General features: G+C 38.1%; 1 protein-coding gene across 3 annotated transcripts in view; it reads right to left on the reverse strand.

The window, feature by feature from the left end:
* Positions 1-694: 694 nt before the first annotated feature.
* The window catches only part of PPM1A (protein phosphatase, Mg2+/Mn2+ dependent 1A), a 34,750-nt gene continuing 17,845 nt past the window's right edge, over positions 695-17,599 (reverse strand). The window contains exons 4-6 of one of the 3 annotated variants that reach the window (XM_032690157.1): positions 13,225-13,333; positions 10,959-11,016; positions 695-8,605 (exon numbers count right to left, since the gene is read on the reverse strand). In XM_032690157.1, coding sequence (XP_032546048.1) covers positions 8,576-8,605; positions 10,959-11,016; positions 13,225-13,333 — 197 coding nt within the window. In that variant the 3' untranslated portion in view covers positions 695-8,575. Of the gene's footprint in view, positions 8,678-10,958; positions 11,017-13,224; positions 13,334-17,599 lie in introns of all 3 variants that reach the window. The other 2 variants (XM_032690156.1, XM_032690158.1) reach the window with 2 other exon arrangements.

Genomic DNA, 17,599 nt, shown 5'->3' on the forward strand with positions numbered 1-17,599 from the left:
GACAATTCAGTAGTTCTGATTTCTAATCCTGATAGGGATAGGCCTGAATCTTTAAGATCTTTTAAAAGACAAGTTTGCTTCAGGTCACAGGTGACAGAATCCCCTCCTGGTCCCCGCCCAGGTTTAATTTATTTAGTCCATGCCAGAATCCTTTCAGCTCTCTGCTGTCCATAAAGATTTCCGTGGAAGACAATTGTGAGCCTCAACTGGCTCATAAAGGCTCATCTTCTCTCCAAATCATAAAGGCTAAAACCAGTGTAAATATTTACTTTAGCCTTTAGAATCCTTAAATTCTTAGAAATTGCATTACAAAGGTCTAGCTTATATTTTATAGTGCTGAATCTGAATCGGGGCGGAAGTTACAAATGTATTTTGCTCCTGTGTGACGTGGTTTTCCAGAAGTTGGGCATCCTAATCAATCCCTAGTTCTCTTGAAAACCCCAGACCAGGTGGGGAACGCCAGGGCTGAAGCCAAGCACACGCTGCTTTGTGTTGGAATTTCAACATGTAAGGGAAAAAACAGGTGAAAACGGGGAGTTTTATTATTGTGACTAAGAGTGATCAAAACAGGCCCTCGATATTCCGTTTGAATCTAACTCCCTTGAACCAGAAAACAGGAGGAGGCCTGGTAAGTTTGTAAATCGGGGACAATAAATGTGGGAGTGGTTTGTAGCATTGCACTCAAATACACACACACGATGTAATTGCCTGTTTTATTTAGTGGAATCACTTTTGTAGATTAGAAATATTTCCAATTCCCGTTTACTCCAATGCAAGCCTCCACCATCGACAGGCGAAACGCAGTTTGTTCAACTGATTCCAAACCAAAAAAAATAAAGAAAAAAGAAAAAAAAAAAAAGTACAATCTCAAAAGTTAAGTTAGAAACTAAGTTCACACATTTTCTTTGGGACCAGGAATCTGTACATAGTACAAAATATACATTTATTGAACTTTATCTGTAAACACACAGTTTGAATTGTGTAAAACTGTAAATAGTGGGTGAACTACGTGGAGAATAATTTATTATATATTGTTATACATTCTACTTAAGGAAAATAGTTATGCTCTTGTATATTACTCTGTTAAATTTATAAATTCCATAATGAAGCTGTGTAATCTGCAAACATGCTTTTCAAGCTTAAATCTCTCCATTCGTAACACACATTTATACAGGTCATCAATGAAAAAAGTTACACTTTCCACAAAATAGATATAAAGAGGTCATGAATTTTCTAAAAAGACAGGCACAGCATGTCACTACAAACAAGACTCTTTATGATACGATGTGGAGTCAATTCTGTGAGAAGACAGGTGAAAACTCTCTAATTCAGCATGTTTGTACGTGGTCTTAGAAACAAGACAGATGCTAGAAACCAAAATCTCTGCTTGTAAAGATTTATAAAATAAGAAGGTCCTGGAACTCAAATGTCACACTTTTCAGACATCCAGCACTCCCTGGCTCTGGAGAACCTTGGCTTTTGTCTCATACCAACTCTTCATCACTAGTAATTTAGTTTTCTGAGCACTGAACTACCCGGCGCCATTGGCCAAGAACATTTGCATAATTCAGCACTTACTCCAAAAACTTGATTCCTGGCACCAAAGAGTTAGATCCGGTTCTTAAATACAACTTAACTCTTGGTACCCAAGGTCACTGCAAATCACACCATCAGCAATAACAGGCTGGGAAATCCCAACTCCCAGCACCCAAAGGCTGCAGGGCATTAACCCACAGAATGTGGGGTAACAGGTACTGCAGCTTCTCAAGTACTGGGGATCTGGTATGTAATGCCCACTTCCCAATTTAAGAGGCTGGAAACTTCAAATTGCAGCAGACTTGTCAGTCTGGCATCACTCAGCAATGATAAAAGGTTCCCCTGTCAACACTGATAAAGATCCTTTCATAGAATGATTCATAGAATGGTCCGGGTTGGAAGGGACCTTAAAGATCATCCAGTTCCAACCTTTCAGTAGATTCACCACTGGACATGGAAATAATGCTATGCAAATTCAGCACATTTGTTCCTACATTTTTAGGGTCTCACTGTTCTTCCATCCCAGGTAACCCATTTTGGGTTTCATCCTTTTATTTATTTACAGCTAAAAGTGTTTCATCAAACCTCCTAAACTGTGCCCTTCTGAGGTTTTAAAAGGAAAAAAAAAATCTTAGATGCTTAAAGACTTATCAAAATTACCTCCAAATAATCTAACATTTTGCTTTAACATCACCATCTTCTTCCCTTTGGCTCCAAAAAGCTTTTTCAAAACCTAAACTGGATAAAGATTACATTTGTTTTTCATTCCAAGAGAAGTGGGACACTTAAGGCTCCAACAAACTTTATGTGTTGAGAGCAAAGCTCCATCAATGTCAGTAGAATGTAAATTTAAGTTCGTGCCTGATTTTCCCAAGACTGTTTCAGTCTAATTTTAGTGTGAACAGGAACACTGTGCCTCCAGTCTGAAATCCCCAAACAATGAAATGGGCTACCCAGTATTTGCACTGCTCAGAATGGGTGGGATTCACTTACACAGGTGAAACCAAACTCTGGACCTTAGTCTATAGGAATTGACAGAAGTACATAATGTTTTATGACCCAACACGTTTCCTCATTTTAATTTAAGTTTTTTCTAAAACTATACAACAGTGGCATCTTCCTCAACTCTGGAGGCCTCCTCACAATACACATGGAGAGTCCTGTCCACTTTGGTTGTAAAACCCCCACGCTCCCGCCAGCTCTTCAGAGCCAACAGTCCATGGAAGCAAAAAGGGATTTCAGCTGTGGCTCAGTGTTCTTGAGCACACTGGGAAGTGCAGATGTCGTGTTCCTGAAGGAAAACAGCACTACCCAACACAGCACCCACCCCTGCAAATAAGTGGCTGCTTACACAGCAGTAAGGACCATTGGGTTTATTCTTCCTATTTTGGGGGAGGGAAAAAAAACCCCAAATACAAAGCACATGCCTAGTGATATTTTAAAAAGCATTTGGGCAGGAGTCAGTACAAGTTAAGTGTAAAAATCTCGCTAGGCATAAACCAATACATACTCTAGAAATCTGATCTGTCATCCCACCTCCACTGAAGTTCTGACACTTTCAGAACAGAATGATTTCCTTAATTCTGAAAAAGGCATTTTTAAAGTTAAGCCCACTTTCTCAACTTCTGTCGTTGCAAAAGTTAGGGGTTTTGTGGTCGTTGCACTTAAAGCAAGCCTCTCCCAAAACCCTTTCCTAGGACATCATTTTCACTCTTGTTCCCTTAGCTTGGAAGCAAAGAAGTGTCTACATGAGGGGGAAAAAAAAGATCTGGTTTACTGCTACTCAAAAGGAATATCAAATAAAAACACAGATAAAGCAATGAATATACATAAAGCCTAAGTCATTATAGGTCAACAACTGAAACAATCAGGAGATTAAAGCTCAGGACACTTTTTTCACTTATTAAGGAAATAGTAGAAATATTTGTCATTTTTCTGAAAGCAAGTTTTCAGGGGGAGACAACGTGAACTCAACTTTTAGCACGTCTATTTTTTTTTTCTACTTGAATGCATTTAGTGGTCCATAAGAATAAAGACGAGCTTCAAGTTTTCCTACAGCTTCCTGAACTCCTGCAAACAATTGCCACGGCCCAGGTGACTGCTACCTCATGTATAAAGCAATGTTATTAAGCAAAATAAGGCTACAGTGTTTCAGATGGGCACACCTGGGTCTGCAGAGACCTGCAGACTGTGCAAACACTCCATAGAAAGAGCTCACCAGAAGATTAGATTCTCTGATCACTATTTCAGACAGGTCAGTCAAAATTATTTAGCCTCAGAGTGGTACTTCTAAATTTTGCTCCTTTTTACAGTTTGTGGCAGGAATCACATTCATTTTATGCACTACAGAATCCTAGAAATCCATGTCTGGAGCCTCTTTTTACCACTTCAAGAGGTAAAAACCCTGTCCAGCCAAATAGAGAGTTTACACCCTGAGCTGGTCTATAAAGGCTCAGGTATGATCACCTCAGACACGGGTGGTGGTAGGAACAAGGAGCCACACTCGTTATCTAGGAGACATCATTTTCACGTCTTGTGAAGCTTGGCACAGAGTAACAATTCATTTTCTACAGAAGAATGTCAGGTACAGCTCTGTAGCAATAAAGTTTTGCTGTTTCTGAACGTATGCAAGGTACATCAGGTTTGTATTAAATACTGTCTTTGCTGAAGGATGAGGAAAAGGGCACTCTTTTCCTAAAGGTTTGCCCCTTTCAGACACGGTCAAGTTTAAACATCAAGAAATTCAACTACACCAAATCATTTGTGCATAAAAGCAATTCAAGAAGGTGCAGGTAGAGATGAAGGTGAACATCTCAGCATGATGAAATCCTGATGTACATTGAAATAAGGTAACCTGTAACAACCATATCATTAACCTAATTGTGGCAGCCGTGCTGTCTCTCCCACAGGACAGAGCCACACACCCCTAGAGAACACAAACACAAGGTTTGTCGACATTAAGACCAAAGTTTGATGATTCCAGTTTTAAGAAAAAGAACGTTTACCAAAGCAAAATGTCTCTCCTAAGTACAGAGCAGGGAAAGATCTGCAAAGGCTTCGATACTCCCTACACAGCCCATCATTTATCTGGGTGTGGTTTTCCACACCGCAGTAGGATGGGTGGTACAAACATTCCTTGCTCCCAGCCCTGCCTCCCCACCCTCCATCTTGCCCTAGCACCAGCACCCCACAGCTGGATTATCAGCTCACCCAGCTGAAGAGGACAGGGCTTTCCTTTGTCCTAACTCCATGCCCACATAAGGGCAAGCACTGGCACAAAAAAAGGCAGTAGGGACAAACTTGGAGCAACGTTTAGTCTTGACGTCACCTCATCGTGAAACCATATCCTTCGTTCATAAATTAGTAAAAATGGAATGCAATAGGAAGTCCGTCCTATCCCAATGTATCAAAGTAAGATGGGACTCTTATCAGGGAATCAAGTAAAGGGAAAACTGTTCCCTAATTTTGTTAAGTTTCCGACTCTTGAACTGAGCAAAATAGCTCAGACCTACAGTGAGTTGAGACAGCACCAGCTTCGCAATAAATAAAGTAATGGACACTGAAGTCAGTTTATTACAAGGAAATGTTAAAAAGATCAGCTTTGGCACCTGCACAACCTCTCAAGGTAACTGCTACCACTGCTCATCTGCTGCTCAGTATTCAGCAGGCACCTTGCTAGTACGACACAGCCAAGGATTAGTGCAGCCCAATGACAGGCAGACGGATTTTCTACAATTCTGATTTTTGCTCAAGGTTTAATTGAACGATGGCTGTGCCTCAAGGTCTTGGTGGTGCTGCTCCTGGGCCAGGTGAGAGCAAGCCCAGCTGAAAGGCTCTGGCTCTATAACTCGATGGGACCTGCTGATTTCTGCCCCACCAGGGGCTCTACTGATAAAAGGGATTTACAAAGCCTTGCAAATCTAGGACCCTGATCAATGCCATGGCATTCAGTTCATCCAACACTCGTTTAAAACACATTTTAGAAGCCTCTGTCTTGAACATATGTCAATGCTGAATTAGTGAGAATTATTTGAAACAGTTGTCTATAAAGCAGTACAGGTATTCTCCCAGAACGATCAGCGAAACATTTAATCTGACTACAACAAAACTCACAGAAACTGAAGCCAGTGAAGCTGTCAAATGTAGAAGGAAAACAAAGTTGCATGGCATACGAAGCAAAGTAGCTTTACAAATGTCATTTCCTTTTAAAAACAAGCAAATTGGGACCATCCTATTTGAACATGTATTTAAAAATACATCTTTTAACATCACACAATTTTCATTTCCATCACACAGGAATCTTTTTCCAAGAGGGAAATAAATAGCACACAGTACTTCAAAATAAAAATTGCTGCCTTGCCCCTGAGGTGCTAATGTTTTTAGCATTTAAAAAAAAGTTTCTGGTGCAAGAAGGAGATGCACAAAGGTGCAAAAGTGCCTTTTTTTTTTTTTATTCTTTTCAGAGCAGTGAAAAGTACAGCTTGCCTCTTCTCTAGGATGCTTTATATACTCAACTCGTATATTCTGTAATCAAAATCTGTATCTAAAATGGCAGTGTTTATGCATACATAATAATTCAGTGCTCTGACCTCACCGAAATGCTGAATGTAGGCGGGAGAGAGAAAGGCCTGAAACGGGCTTTCTTCCACTACCCTCAAACCTACTCACATCGCCTGTAGCAACAGCAGAATTATCTCCTCTCTAACCTTTAGGAGACCTCGCCAGAAGAGGCTTCAAATATCTCCTTTGTCACTGAGACAGTTTAAGTGATTATGGTTTGAAGTAAGTATGGCTTTTCACACCACAGTTTTGCTTCCGATTCGTACAAGTTTAAAACTCAAAAGGTTCCACAGTCCAGTTCAAGGTTTTGCAGTTTCCAAAACTAAACTTTAGTCTCTATGAAAAAGGACAGAACTTCCTCTGCCTAGTCCTAAATTAAGTTTAGCTTTTCGCACTAATACGCCATGTATTATTAAATATGCTTGTTAATTAGGTGCCTGTGAAGCTATAACTTAACATTATTATAGTTGTGCACTCTACAACAAAATTAGACATTTTAAGCATTTATTCATAGGTAGGTAAGGAACTGGTTCTTTAAGCAAAAATTGCTATAAATTTATAAATACAAATAGTGCTTATGTTTTCTTCATTCATGCTTGAACAGATTACAAACTGAATACAATGAAGTTACGTTTAAGCACCCCACATAGACAAGAGGGATAAAAGAAAAGTTTGCTGGTATATACTATACTTAGTTCCAAGACACTATAAGTTACTTTTTTCACTGTTCAGTGTTCCCTAACTCTGCATTAGTTTTAAGGCTATATATACAAATATGTATATGTCAAAGTTAGGGAAAGACAAATATAGCAAAATGCATTGTACTACGTTTTCCTATCAAAAAGTAATTATACACCAAGTTTTGATTCTGTCTAACTGCAGTAAATGTTACAATCTACTTGTTTTACTGATTTTCCTTTTGGGGAATCTGCCTACTAAATGAGTAAACTACATATTAAATACAATATTCTCAACCAAAAAGACAATACAAGGTGCACAAAACAGCAGTTTTGCAAACACGACTGACTTGAAAACTTAATTTTCGTATGCTCAATGGGAGAAAGCTAAGCTTAAATCAAATTAGTTTATTATCTTATAAAATTTTAAATTAGAATTTTAAACAACGAACAGTTAAATATTGTCAACATGCTATACCTCAAATCACAAGTACTGTTTAACCACTAGTCTCTCATTCTAAGTAAGTGGGTCAATTAAAAACACACACCATAAAATGTTAAAGATTGTCAGGCTTTGACAAATGTATTTTTATCAAACAGTAGGCAAATTCAAACCAATGCACATCTTCAGTAGGGAGGAGAAAAAAAAAAAAAACCCAACAAAAAACACCACCAAAAAGCCTGAAAAAACCCACACTTGTAAAAAATAGGGTAACGGATTAATCCCACATCATCCTCTAGCATATGGCTATGTCTTGGGCAATAATCAAAATCCTTCCCATTTTAAAAATGGGCTACCAATTAATAAAAATATTCTTCCACAAGTAAAATATCATTTACAATGGCACTGACATTTTCAAAGGCAGGAAAAAAGGAATTACACGTTTATGGGTAAAGGTCTTGTTTGTTAAATCAAGCTTTATTGATAAAATGGAATTCAGAGTATTTTACTTGGAACAGCAGCAGACCCAGCCAATCAGGACTGTAAAAATGCTGCAGACTCCTACTGGACGTAGAAAGCTGCCTGTTCGTGCTCAGTGATCAGCAGTTTCAGGTGAGGGTTAATGGCAAAAGAGGTGCGAAGAATCAAGGCATTCTGATCCCAAGATTTGCATGAAGAGGATACTGTTAACAGGGCATGATTTAACTCCCACTGAACTCAAAATCGCAAATCCCTTCGACTCCGACATGAGAGCAGGAGTGCATCCAAGAAAATGATATCCGTTTGTTGAAGAATGTGCACTACTTTTAAGTTATTTTTCCATTGCCAAGCAAAATTCACACACTGTAATTTCTGGTAACTTGCCCACGAGTTCAGTTTTCATATAAACCAAAAAGTTATCTTTACAGTTTTGTGCACCTCCTGAGCACCTAGCTGGCTAGGCTGCTGCTCCTTGCAATCCAAAACCACAACATGAATTTAAAAGGGATATATATTGTTGCATCACACAAGCCAAAACATTTCTTCTAACCTTTATAGTGATTTAAAGCGGTTCATAATTAAATATGAGCATTTTGTACAAAGACAATTGCACTTTACAAAAACAAAATCATACAACATAAAATTGCTGGAGTCTGATTTACAACATGAATTATGGTTTGAAATCACGTTTACAGAAGTCTGCTTTACAAAAATGATCAGTTCCTGGGCTAGGTGTCGTACTGCTGTAGTCACTCTCACCAACACATCATATTCCCTTCTTTAATTAAGGTTGAGGATGGATGTTAAGAAGGGTCACTGAGGTTGGGCTGCACTTTCATTTGCAGGATGAAACGTGAACTCCACAGCTAGATGAGCAGTTTTACCACATATCATCAGTTGAGGCAGAATCCTTAAAGAAAAGAGAAGGAACCCTTTAAAGTCTGGAGTGCCCATTGCTGCAGGAGTTTCTGGATAATCCAGACTGAAAAGGGTGGAGACTTAAATCATTTCATGAGTCTTTTTTTCTCTCCCCTTTCAGAAAGAGCATTTAAGAAGTATCTAAAAACCATATATTCTTAATAAATGAAACATTAGAACCAAGACATTTAAAAATCTGACCAAGTGTTTTATCAAGCCTCAAAATAATATCGCAGGAACATTACTAAGAAGCATTTTCAGAGTAGTCAGAAGTAATACAAAATGGATACACTCAGTAAACAGGTGTGATAAAAGAGCAGGATGTGCCTCATTACATGTGTTACCACCATTGTCATCTTTTGTGTTCTCAGCCCTCCCTCACTGCAGAGGAACACAGAGACTTAACTGATGCCCTGCTAGAACTCAGAGCTATTTCAGCACTTAGGATTCAAGGTTACAGATGTGTAGTTTGGACAACTGCAGAAAACCCTAATTTTGGATAGTAATAAAACCACAAGAGGAAAAAATAAATGTATATAACTAAAAAAAAAATGGAAGTAGAAACATGTCATGCTCCAAATCATAACCATATGGCCACCTGAGTGTCATCGGAGAATCACAGAATGTTAAGGGGTTGGAATGGATCTTAAAGATCACCTAGTCCCAACCAACATTGCCTCAGACAGGGACACCTCCCACTAGACCAGACTGCTCAAGGCCTTATCCAACCTGGCTTTAAACACTGCCAGGGCTGGGGCACCCACCACCTCCCTGGGCAACCTGTTCCAGTGTCTCTAAAATTTGGTCCATTTAGTCCCATGGGCAAGAGTGGATTTTGTGTAACTACCACAGTCCTAGAAAATGTTTAACCAATCCCTGGTTTAACCAATGTTTAATTTTACTAGGTGGTTTTTAATCCAGTTGCCTTTTTGTCACGTCTGTTTCCTTTTCCCTTGCTCAGACTGCTCTATATTCAGCTTTCTCTCCCTGCCCCCTCGGGGGTTACACAGGTTAACCACAACTAACTGGGACCACAGCTAAATCAACAGCTAAATCAGCAGCACAGGCATCAAACTGCTTCTGTGCAGCCACCTTTGGTTTGGTTGTTTCAGCATTACCTGCTCCCCTTTCCTTAAGTAATTAAGGGCCACCATGGGCTTTAACAACAGTGTATCCTGATGCTTCCACAGCTACACTTCCCCGTCATTACTAAGACTGCAGGAGGTAGAAATATTACTCGTCTTTAAAGCACTGCCTTACTGCTCCTTGGAGAGAAAAGAGGCTAATTAAGTCTCTAGCAATGCCACACATGATAATTTCCTAGCACTGAAGTTCTGCACCCTTCACTCAAACTCGCACACAGAATCCATTACAAACCATAGAGGGGAACAGTTGGCATGGAGGTGTAGTAAAAACAACACAAACTGAAATTACCCTTTGCAAAAGTACCACCTCCAGTTTTTCCTTCAAGACCAGAAGTAGCAAAGGAGAACAATTATATGAAAGACTAAAATGGTTGTTTCATGTGCCAGGATGAAGAATAAAAGCAGTATGAGCAAAAATGCACGAGCTGCTTGCCAACTATTCCATATGCAAATTTCGGTATCCAAGTCACGAACATCATCACAACGTTTGTGTACTGTACATTTGTAGGACAGCAACATTGTACAGAATGTATTTTCAAGGCAAAGCATTCTCTTTCAGCCACTATTTAGGAATTTTTATGCTAAAAATAGAACAAGGACAGACAAATAAATGAATGCCCAACTCTTTATTGTCTGGACGCATTTCACTTAGGTCACATTTAAGCAATTTTTGCTGATGGGTAAAAGGATCAGTTTAACTACTTCATGACATACAGCACTTCTGGTGACAGAACGTTGTTTCTGGTGATCAAGCTGCAATTAGGATCACAGTTCATATTCTGTTTGTGGGTTTTCCCCCCCAGTCCACTTAGTGAATAATATATTCTTAAAGCTGATAATTACACATCGGTTTAACCTTTAAGTAGAGGCATTATCTTCTTGATATTTGGGGGACAACATTGCCCATAAAGAGGGGAAAAAGCCCCATGACTCTTTCCACCATTTGGCAGCGTTTGGAAATCCAGGCAGGACTGAAATAATGAAATTCCAAAGGACAAATGAGTCAACCACACTGGAGTTTTGAGACTGTGATCAGCAGAAGGCAGCAGAAAACCACCACGAAACACAGTCCCAAGAGCACAACATTGATATTCCTTCCCTGTGGAAGAGGTCTTTAACAAAAACTAGCAATGTTTCTTTACAAAGCAGCTAAAATTACTGGGGTGGGGGTAAAGGTAATGTAAGAGAAAGGATACTTACAGCATCATCATTCCTGTAGGGGTTCAGTCTGTTATAAACGGCTTCAATCACACTCCGTCTAGAGCAAAAAAACAAACCCCACAAGATTTTAAGGTCGTGTCTTTCTTTTTCTCTAAAGTCAAATTCCCTAAGTACAGTTTTAATTTAAAATGTAAACTTTAAAAGGCTGTAAATTCACAGAATACTCTTCTACAATGATAGGTCCAACACTCTCCAGCAACTCTTCTCCAAAAAGACATTAAACTGAAAAAAGCAGCTTTGTGTATTCTATCTTCAGACTGAGGCAAATTTTGTCTGGCAAAACATATTAAAAAAATTATTTCGATCATCTTGACAGTTTCCTCCCTTTAAAAAAAAATCATGCTTAGTATATTTAAGATAGCTTGAAATTAACCTTCGTCTCTGGGTTTCTTGGCTTTTCTAATACTGACAGAAAATTGATAAGAAATGGATGGATAAATATCAATAGAAAATGTGCAATCCACATGTAAATGAGCAACGTGATTTTTATTTATGTAACACAGAGTGAAAAAGTTTTCTTGAAAATTGGTAGTAAATTAAAAAAAAAAAAAAAAAAGAAAAAGAATCCAATGTGAAGCTGAAGAAAGAGGAAGCCTTTGCCTTTCCCAGTATATAAGTAAACAACTTTGGAGGGAGGCCAGGAAGGAAAGAGAAGAGTAAAAAACAGGAATTATAGGTTAGACTTTAAAAGCAACTTTCTTCCAGATCCCCTTCTGCAAAACCAAGTGTGACGAAGTAGTAGGAGACTGAAACTGTGATACAAAACAAACTTCAAAGAACCACCTTTAAGCTGCTGATGAATGCATGCAGAGCAATCACAAAGGAGTACATGAGAAGAAAAAAAAGCAGATGACAGGCTTTGGAATCATCCCATAATACTGAAAAGTCAGGAACTACCATGAATAAACATCACAGTGAATGTAGTGAATGATTATAGGAAGAGGAGGCTGGATTTAAAGCAATAAAATGAAGCAATTACAGACAAAGTACGTTGCATGTAGGAACTGGAAAGTTTCCCTTATCTCTCAAGAAACAGGTACCTTTGATTCCAAATAAAGGTAGATTTCTTGAAAAGCATTATAGTCCTTCCAAATTGGCAACAGTGCTTTAAGTTACACTAACATCCAACTAAATCCACATTTTTATCAGTCCCTATTCAAACCAGCATCACTAAGACACAAAATCCCTTAAGTCTGTCACTTCAGCATTTCTTCACAACCACGATGCTACCACTAACCAAAGGAGATGAAGAAAAACCAATTTGTATTCTGTATTTCATGAGTAACTGACTGATACTTCAAGACTACAGCAAAATGTCCCAAATAGATGCTATTTTACATAAAATTGCCATCTCTTCCAAGTCTAACAGTTCATAGAAGAACAATTTTGTTTTGTAGAAGTAATCCTTACTGTTATTTTATTATTCAATTTATTCATTTATCATTTATTCAATTGCATGCCTAAAGTCTTCACATTTTGGTGTAACAATACAAAAATCACACTCTGAAAGGTTAAAAATACTCTGTACCAAATGTGCCCAATTCATTTTAACGCAGCACAGGCTCATGAACAATCTTTTGAACCAAAAAGCACTTGGTTTGGGGTGCAAATGAGCTAAAAGACATTGCTTCCTTAAAGACTGAACATTTGAGAAGCCACAGAGCATCATCACTGAACTCTTCAAAGAGAAAGCTGTAAATTTAACTTCCCACTTTTTTTTTTATAGACTTCTATCTTGTTTTCAGATTTGTCACAAGCAGAGAGAAAACAAAAGCAAATTTTTAAGCGATTACAACATGGCTTTAGCTACAGACAAGGAAAGAAAGCTGCCAAACAAAACATCTTATGCATATCACTTCTTGTCAAAGTGCAGAAGTACATATCCAAGCAATCACTAAATTCAGTGCATTATTTTTGCATGTTCAAATGTAACCTCCCCCCCCAGAAACCCCAGTTAATTACAAAAAAAAAACCAGTCAGGCCACCCTTAAAAAACCCTCATTGCTTCCCAAAACTACAGTTTGACATTTAATTTTCGCAGTGATTCATAGTTAACTCCGTTCTTATGCCTGTTCTTTTCACTCAGAACAACTGAGTAATAAAAATTAGAGAACAGATCATCACCTTTTGTCCTGTACCCTTCTTCCCTCCCTTTCCCACCTCTCCCCCCCCCACTTTTAAGAGTGGCCTTGCAGTTAAGTTGGGATTTAAATCAAAAACCACATGTACACTGATGTGAACTCACTTGCTTGCCAACTCCCCCCCGGGCGGGAGGTTTGGGATGCTCTCAGTTGCTAACGTACGCATCACGTGGACTAAGTCTGGCACTCCTTCACCCTGCTTCTTTATGATCTCTGGGAATCAGAAGTACTTTTTTTGTAAGTGCAGTCCAAATTTAACTTTAAAAGATTGAAACACTCAGTTTTATAAAAAGGCAGCTTAACATTTAAAAAAAAAAAAAAAAAAAAAAAAAAGACAGATCGTACTCAACACGGTAATTGTTACTTTTGGTTCCGAAAGGAAAAGAGCCTGTAACAGATTTGACAATGATACACTGCTGTTAACATGCACACTGCTTTTGGAAATACACAGCTACCTAGTAACAGTGGGGAAAAAAAAATTCTTTAATGGCTTTCCTGCTATACACTAGATAGAAGACGTAATATCTCCCCAATAAAATGCCCAGGGCATGAGGCAGATATTAACATGAGCTTTATGGCTGCAACACAAGATAAAATATTATTGCCATCACAGAGAGCATAATATTTTCAAGAAACAAAACGTCAGACATATTAAAAATAACCCCTGCGGCTGTATGTGTACCAGCCAATCCTTGCATCTCAGTGCATCACAGCAATATGCAAATTTTAAGAATTATGACATACAAATTAATAGCCAGGGACACCACATCCAATTGACAGTTCCATCCTCAACTCAGGGGATATTTAAATATTGAGCAGATACTTAAAAGCTGATCCACTCCAGCTTCTGGGTGAAGAGAATCTGTATTATAGCCACAGTCTCATCTGCCAAGAAATTAATTCTTTAACTTTATTCTTAGGCTTGGTTGGATTTTTTTTTTTTTGGTGTTTGCTTTATTTCTTTTTTCCTCAAGCCATAAGCACACAATTTTATTTGAATTGAAGAGATTTCAGACCACACCACCCCTGAAGAGCTGCTCTTTAAATAGGGATTTTGGGAAACCTAAACAACAAGCAAGAAATGCATCTCCTTGGTTTCTCTGTAAACAGGACCTCTCAGAAATTGCAAAATACATGAATTATTAAGACCTGGTGCTGTTGATCTTCAAGTGAATATTGCAACATGCATACAATAATTTGTACATATGTGCACATCTATACATGCACATATGTACAGGTACACTATTTTTCATGTAATAAAGCATTTATACAGTTTGAAAGTAGTTGGAATTCATCAGTACCGTTTCTGAAAAATAGTCTAGCATTCAGTTTTTGCCCTAAATAATTCCAGAAGAACATACCAAGTTTCCATTTTATAATCTGTGAGATAAAGCACATCGAAATCCTTTAAAACCAACATGTATCCAGTCCCTTTTAGTTAAAAAAAAAATTAAAACCAACAGTTGTGAATTACTTTTTGTTCGTGTAATAGTTTTTCAGGGCTGTGTGTGTTTATAAAAAGCATCAGCTCTATTTTGCAGTCAGGCTGTGTAAATTATTTGCAAGGTATAGTGGAAACACTGTCTAGTCCTCAACCAGCAACAGACTCCGCAGCACAAAGGTTTAAGCTGTTTACTTCAAAACCTACATTTTAAACAGATGACACCGCACACCAGAGACCCCTCAAAAATTTGCCATTTCCTCAAAATCTATAGCCAAAAATTCATTTTACCATCTAATGTTTAGTAAATAAATAATCTAAGACTCTTAAATCTGAATAAGAAGCCAAGATCTCAGATTTGGTTTGCCAAGTTCCTTTATTGTGCAATTTTGAACATCTAGTATATGCTACATTGTGCTAGTGCTAAAGTTCTGCTGTACAAAAATAAGGAATTTATAGTTGACCTATGCTACACAGTTTCACAACCTGTAACTGCAGTACATTTAACATACAGTCTCCACTAAATGAATACATTTATACTTTGATAAAACTATAGATACAGACTGAATGAACACTGAAGACACAACAAATGGAGTCGGTCTGCTAGCTGTGTTTAATTTATTGGAATTATCTTGTTTCAGTACACCTTCAACCCTCCCCCCAATCTTTAATTTACTTTTAAACCTTCTACACATTTTCATGGCATGAAGTACTGGAAAAATGTACTTAAAACCCTAAAAATAAAGGATTCAAAAATGGGAATTCCACACAAAGTTTAAGAAAAAGCCAGAGCTTTGTTTTTGTGAAAATAAGGGAAGGAACATGTAACAGCTAGCTTAAAATTATTTATCTCTATATAGGTATAAATATTGTAAGGATTATTTATTACGGAATGGTTTTATGTAAAAAAAAAAAAAAAGAGAACAGAAAAAAAGCTTAGACAAGTTTCTTTTTAGAGTCAACACATCAATAACACATATTAGTGCAAATAATAGCAACACATTTTGGAATGACTGATTACTTCTACCATGAAGTTCACATGATATTTTAGGGGAAACATTGATTTATTGCAAGTAATGGCACAAGGATGCTTCTCCACACTTGCTGCTTCTTCCATTATTTATTGTAGCTATGAATCTGGACCACAAACACATCAGAAGTAGTCGAAGGAGAGTGCTAAGTGACATGGTGAGTAGAAAACTTCCTATGTTTTCTAAAATCTGAATCGTCTCTCCTTTATCAAGATGACCATCAGTACTAAGCCCTATTCAGTCTTAAAACTTGCACTACTTTTTAACAGTATAAGGATATATTCTGGGCTGAGGGAATAGAAATGCAACCAGAAAAAAGATGCACACTCGTAAGCATCGACTCCCATTACTTGTCGGACTTCACTGAGTACTGAAGTGCATAGAAATACATAATATGCATTTTGACCAACTTTCCATTTTAATTAATTTTAACTTTAAATTGATGTTACAGATTAGTAAGATCATTCTAAAAGTACTCCTTATATGTTCTAGTCGCTTCAGCCAAAAATTAGGCTTTTAAAGTTGAGCGCTGCTACTCTTATAGTATCCTAAGATAAGAGCAAGATTATTCACTGTAGTGTATAAAGTTTCAGATGCTGTAGCAGTCCTACCTTACTACTCAATAAGGCATTATCCATTTACTTCGGAAACAACTCAACTGCACAGGAATTAAGTTAAATGTAACCAAATTAATCAATTCCTGTTCTTGAAGTTCTGCTTTAGTTCAGCCTTTCAACTTCCCTCATGAGTAAGTAAAAGGCCAAACTCTGCACACAGCTGATACAAATTGCTGCTGGGGTGAATAGTGTTTACTACATAGTTATTAATTTAAATAATATCTTTGTGCAACTATAGGCAAAAGATTGAGAAGAACTCTCAAAAAGAAGCAAAATCCTTGAGGGCAAGTACAATATATTTCCTCAAGGTGTTCAGACATCATTCCATTAAATTAGTATTAAAGTGCTTTATAACTACATACAGAATCCTTCTGCCTCTATGCAATTATCACACTTTGCTCATTCCTGAAATTTTCTATTTGTATAACTGCAAAGTACCAGCAGCCAAACTCACTGTGTGTACCATAACCACATGCAGGTCCAGTGTTTAGGCTCTTCCTTTGTAAAATGAAGCAGCTGCACAAAAAATGCCAGCTTTCCTCATTGTAATACTCCTGAGGTACAATGAGGCCAGCTGAAGATGCAGCCTTGACTTGAACATATTTCCATATTCTAGGTCATGGGTTTGTCTGAACTCAGACAAAATATCTAAGATAAGAAGGCAACGCTCGCCCAAATTAGGACTGTTGCCATGCTGTAAATTAATGTGTGAATGTACAGCACACTTGTTCTCCACCAAATCTGTGGGTGGGCACACACACAGCAAGCTCTCCAAATGCCTGGTGCAAACCTGCTCCCTGCTTTGCAAGGCACGAAGCCATCTGACACTTCCCTCACGCAGCGTGACCGTGCACTCGTATTCCTGCTACGCTGCCAGGGAGATTCACACCAGCGCTCTCTGGGCACCAACTTCTCCTCTCAGGCAAGTGTTAAGATTAAAGCACAGAAATGTCTGCCTGGACATTTGTTCAGGGGCAGAACAGATGCAGTTTGCCAAGACCTTGTGAATGAGGTCTTTGAAAAACGTGGTACTTTCTGAAGGAGCACCTACACAGGTTGTAAGTGCTTTAAAATTGCACATTAATTTGTCTGAACCCACAATTCCCATGTAGGCAAGCTCTCTGTGAGATTTCTGAGGCTGCACTGTGTTATCTTCACGCAAGTTAAGGAGGGAAAAAGTGCATAATATACTCCTCTAACTTACTAATCACTGCTACCACAGTTGTGAAGAAGTCTGCCTATTGTGCCCGGTGTGCTATTAAGGATTCTTGGGAGTACACACACAAAACTAGACTTGTAACATATAGGTCTAGAGGAGTCCACTTCAAAAATAGACTTAACCTATGCAAATAATGCATACAGCATGTCTTATGTTTCAGAAACAAACTCC

The sequence above is a fragment of the Chiroxiphia lanceolata genome, chromosome 6, assembly GCF_009829145.1.
Source record: "Chiroxiphia lanceolata isolate bChiLan1 chromosome 6, bChiLan1.pri, whole genome shotgun sequence".
NCBI classification, from domain to species: domain Eukaryota; kingdom Metazoa; phylum Chordata; class Aves; order Passeriformes; family Pipridae; genus Chiroxiphia; species Chiroxiphia lanceolata.